General features: G+C 51.4%; 1 protein-coding gene across 1 annotated transcript; it reads right to left on the reverse strand.

Moving 5' to 3' along the window:
- Positions 1-550: 550 nt before the first annotated feature.
- On the reverse strand, positions 551-4,503 carry THBD (thrombomodulin). Its single transcript, XM_081917838.1, is given in 2 exon segments — positions 551-4,340; positions 4,343-4,503. Coding segments are annotated over 2 exon segments (1,860 nt in total). The 5' UTR covers positions 4,472-4,503; the 3' UTR covers positions 551-2,609.
- Positions 4,504-5,478: the final 975 nt, after the last annotated feature.

The raw sequence follows: 5,478 nt of genomic DNA on the forward strand, positions 1-5,478 counted from the left end.
AGGAGTGCCAGCGTGGCCCTGCACCTGTGGGTGCTGAAATTCATGGGGAATTTTGCGGGTGTTTGGGCACCCAGGGCCCAAGGGAGCTGGCACCTATGATGCTTATATTACATAATATAAATGAAAAAAGCTTTAAAGTCATGTTTATTAGCGGAAAAGTTCATATCTACCATAGTACAGTATTTTTCTCTCTTATTTCTCTTATTTCTTTCTCACTTATTTTAAAGTAAACTTAAAATAAAATGTAAACTCAAACCCCACCAGTTTAAATTTGTCTCCACTGATCAACAAACTAAAGCTTTTGTTGCTTCATCTAGCAGTAAAAACCAGTTCAGCATCAGCCATGAATGAAATGTTGCTGGATTATCACCCTGTTTCTTCTTAATGCTAACAGTGCAGTCCCATGTGTCTACTCAAAAGTAACCCCATTAAGTTCAACAGGACTTCCTTCCAGGCGAGCATACAGTTGTGGCCTTAGAAATTTTATCATATTATAGAACCATTATTGTATAATCAGTATTGTCACAATCACAGCATTATTAACCAAGGATAGGCATCAAGCTAATGTGCTTTTATTTAACTTATATTTGTGAATGTTTTTCATAATTGTACAGACCAACTGCGGGAGAGGCTGGCTATTCCTTGCATCAGGCTGCAATCCTAACCCAACCTACTCAGGTGGAAGTACCACTGAATTGCGTGAGGCTTACTCCCAGGTGTGACGGGACTGCAGTCTCTGTCAAGTGAAGTATGGTAGACTGGCACACAAGCCTGTGTCCAGCATCTGAAGGCTATTGTACTTTTCATATAAATTTTATTATTCATCCATGGGATGGAACCATTATTCTGCAATGATATATATCCCATAAATAAATAAATACTTGCAACTATGAAGTTTACAAAACAGCTGATGAAAAATACCTCTCCCACTCACTTTCACTTTTTAAAAAAGTCACGTTTTAACACAATCGGAAATATCAAGGTTGTTTAGTCAGAACTGTGCCAAGCAAATAAAAAGCCTAAACTCAGCTAGAGTTTTTGTAGGATTGTTCACTCTTTACCAAGAACACAGTGCGAGGCTGGAGTCATAACTCACAAAAGGCACAGATGAGATACATCTTTAAAGCAGACTTCTTCAGGCTCCTGCTGAAGTTCACATTTGTGTTCAGCTCTTCCAATGTGAAGCGCTTAACTTAATGTTCTAGGCTTGATTTGGAACTGGTTTTAAAATTGGATCTGAAGTCTATTTTACCACCTTTTTAATAAAAAAAGTCCGAAATGAGGACATTAAACACCATAATACAGATTATGATACACCATGATACGGAGAAGCAAGAGGAAAGGGCATGAACCCACTTTCAAAGACATCAGTGAAAATTTTGCAATGGAAAAGGATGAAGGATGAAGACAAAATAATTCAGTTCAACAAAATAAATGTTTGAATAACTACAGATTATGTTTCTGAAATTGACAATGTTAAATAATTTGTTGTTTTGCAAAACAAAAACAAAAAAACCCCACAGCATGAAAATGAGATTGTAAAACAGATATTTCACTGGGACGAGGTGGGAAGTAGGGCAGAGCTCCACGGCCCGCTGAATCTCTGGGCAAACAATAATGAATAAGATAGACCAGTGGTTCCCAATTAGGTAATTATGGAGGACCCCCTATTTTTCAAAAGCCAAGGCATGGACCCTCTACTCTATGGTAGTTACCTCTGCAAAGCATTTTTTTAACAAAATGTGGGGGAGCCCCTAATAAGTAAAGGTTTTTAGGTTTACTAAAAAACAGACCATAAAATCTGTGATATTATCATGCAAAAATGACCAAAAAGGGGGGGGGCAAGGGATGGGGCCGTGAATCCACTGGGTGCGTTCTGACCCCTAATTGGGAACCACTGAAATAGACCAACAGTCTGACTCAGTGGAAGGGAGCTTCCTAATGTTGCTGCTACATAAAACACACCTTCTTAACTGCAAATATGCAAAACTGCTCCTGCCACATAAAAACTACACATTGATCCTAATTAGAAGTTCTACTGACACAGTGACCATTAAAATAAATTGAGAGTTGCACAGTAGTTCTGTATCCTAAGTGGTTGATGTGGCATAAGCTTTGTAGCAAACAGCTTTTATCAGATGCATGAAGGAGACTGGAAATACACCAGTATCAATACATTGTAAAACAATGCTAATAAAATACAGCCCCTTTTTATTGTTTTTTATTTTAGGTAACCAAGTTTTCAAAACTATAAAAAAGTCATTTTTATAAGAAAGGCACCGTTAGTTTCATGTCTGGTTGAGAGAGAAAAAGAAATCATGAATGCTGCTTCTGGAGTAAAAGCAGTTGGAGCAGAAGTCCTAGCACTGAATGCAGGCCAGACGCCCTCCTGCTGCCCCTTCTCTCTTGCCTTGGGATTCATGTACAGGAAAGTGTCACACACTGACATTGACCTCAGTGCATGGCATTTGTAGGACCACTCTCAAGAAGCGGTATTTGCACAGCAGTTCCTAGGGGAATTCACAGGCATTTCCCATCCAGTATTCAAATAATTTAGCTCTCCCCCATTCCCACTTCTTTCCCTCACATGTGAAGGTCCACATTTTCCGTCAGGAAGAGGCGCTGTTTGGGGTGACTACTTGCTGCAATGGCACCCCAGTCTCGGGTTGTTGGCATTTGTAATCCATTACGGTGGGTAAAGTGCAGTGTTTTTTCACCAAGTAGCACAAAATCGCTACTAACGCTACAACCATCAATGTAGTACTAACAATGATAGCAATCAATACCCCCTGGTTTCTGCCAGCATCTTCCTCCTTGGGTGGGATAAAAGAGGGAACTGAGGGTGTGGAATAAGTTTCAGCGTCACCAGAGTACTCTGTTTCATCTGGCGGTTCCTTGCACAACTGCCCACCTGGACAGAGACACATATAGCTGCCTGGCACGTTAATGCACTCCAGTTTCTGGCAACTTCCAGAATCACACTCATCAATATCCATGCAGACCTTTGTCCCATCTGGGTCGTCTTGCAAGATAAAGCCATCTGCACAGTAGCAGGTGTCCCCGGTGTGAGGGTCGCACTCAGCTGGGCAGCTGGTCTCATTGCAGAACATCACACACCTATTGGGCATTTGGGGATGGGGCACATATCCTTCAGAGCAGATGCACCCATACTCTCCCTCGACATCTGCACATTCGTGCTCGCACATTAACTCCTCGCACTTGCGATTTTTCAGCAGGCACCTGCCCTCGACCAGCTCGTAGGCTTCATGGCAGCGGCACTCGAAGCCGCCCTGGGTGTTCACGCACTCCTGCTCGCAAGGGCTCGGCTCGGCCCGGCAGTCGTCCACGTCCAGGCAGCTCCGCCCGTCGGCGCCCAGCGCGTAGCCCTCGCTGCACATGCAGAGGGGGGCGTCGGCCGAGGCCACGCAGTGCTGCTGGCAGCCGCCGTTCTCCAGCCGGCAGTCCCAGGCGCCGGGCGCCGCCGAGCCCCACCGCGCCGGGCCGCCCCCGGGCGCGCGGCACTCCAGGCGGGCGTCCAGGCCGGCCACCTCGGCCGTCGTGCCCGGCGGGGCGGCCAGCAGCTCGCTCTCGCGGGCGCCGAAGGGCGTCAGGTAGGAGACGGCGGGGGCGGGCGCGGGCAGCGCCAGCGGGCCGCACGTGCCGCCGGGGTAGCTGTACTCGCAGAGGAAGCCGGCGGCGGCGGCGTCGCAGGCGCGCTCCTCCCAGCTCAGCCGCTCGTTCAGCAGCGCGCAGCGGGGGCCGCACGACGGCGCCGCCGCCGCCGCCTCGGCCCAGGCCTCGTAGTCCGTGCGCTCGTCGCCCGTCACCCAGAGGAAGCCGCGCAGCTGCTTGGCCGGCTCCACGCACGACGAGCCGTCGGGCAGCCGCAGGCCCAGCCACGCGCCGCCCGCGCGGCCGCCCAGCAGCACCGCCGCCGCCTCGGCCGCCACCGTCGAGCGCACCGTCATCAGGTGCCCGCCGCCCGCCGCGCACCCCTCGCTGGCCTGCGCGAAGCTGCGCGCCCCCCAGAACAAGCCGTAGCACACGGCGCCCAGGCACTGCGCGCCCGAAGGGGCCGCCGCCGCCGCCACGCCGCTGCTGCTGCCTCGGCCGGCCAGCGCCGCCGCCGCCGCCAGCAGGAGCCGGGCGAGGAGCCGCATCCTGGCGGGCGAAGCTTCCCGCCCTCGGCGCGCCGCGCTTATAACGGCCTCCGGGCGGCCAGGGCTGGGTGGGGACGGCGGCTCCGGGAAGGGAAGGGAAACGCCGCCCGTCGGGAGGAAACCTCCCGGGGCCGAGGAGTCACGGGAGGGGGCGGAAGGCGGGGCTCCCGGCTGCGGAGGAACAGCGCGCCCTCCGCCCCCGGCTCCCGCTTCCCCGCCGCGCCCGACCCGCCCTCAGCCCCGGGCAGCGCCTCACGGAGACCCCGGGCGCCCCCGCGCCGCCAAGGGAACGTCCCGAAGAGACGCCTCATCCCTGGCAGCAGGGAAATGGTCACACGTGCAGCCCGGACGTTCCGCCAGGGGCGGCGCTCCACACGTGTCTGCCTTCCAGTGGGGAAGCGCGCGAGAAAAGGGAGTCTGGCTGCGGGTGGCAGCGCGGACTCTGCTTCTCTTGCGCTCCCTATCCATTGCGCCACATGTGCAAACTTAGGAGCCCTCCACACTTCTTAAGCACAGGCCCGCACTTTCCCAGTCTGTATCTCGGAGTTTTTTGTTTGTGTTGTGTTGCCTCGCTGATTTGCAAGCAGAGGTGGATTTAGGGGAGCCTGACTGGGTTCCCGCATAGTGTGTGCTGAGCTGAGGGAGGTGTTGCAGGGCCTGGGGCATGCACAGAACAGAAGGCGAAAGGCAGGGATACCCAATTTTGGCCTGGCTCAGAGCACCACTGAAATTTGAAAGATCAGGTCTGCCCCTGTCCCCTGGAAAGCCTCTTTAACACTGAATAAGAACAAAGGGCAATTCAGTTTTTCCATGGATTGCTGTTTGTTTTGATTCAGCAGCAAAGAGCGGGGTTTTGTGGGGAAAGGCCAGGCAAAAGAAAAAAGTGCTTGGACAAGGAAAGGCAACACAAAGGCAAGTTTGGATGAGCCAGTATACAACATCAGGTCTTGCTTGTATATTTATGTGTGCATGCTCTCAACAGAGGTTACCTCACCTGTCCACTAGGGAGGTTCTGCTGCTGCTGCTTTTAATCTCTTAAAACGGTGTTCTGACGTCTGAAGCAGTGAGTGGACTGATCGTAGCACTTTCCTTTTCAAAAAGGCTGCTTAACAGAATGGATTTGGTTGTACTTCATATATCTCTGTCTCTCAAAACATGACCAGGAACAGCACTTGAGACAGGGCACAGGCCATGAGGCAGCCATAGCACAAGACAGAGCACAAGAACTAGGCAATATTACTATTCCCAATTTTCTGGTGGGATGGGATAGAACATGCCTTGCCAAAGGCCATCTTCTGAGTTCATGACAGAACAGGTT

The sequence above is a fragment of the Podarcis melisellensis genome (genome assembly GCF_964234715.1).
Source record: "Podarcis melisellensis genome assembly, chromosome: 7".
Classification (NCBI taxonomy): domain Eukaryota; kingdom Metazoa; phylum Chordata; class Lepidosauria; order Squamata; family Lacertidae; genus Podarcis; species Podarcis melisellensis.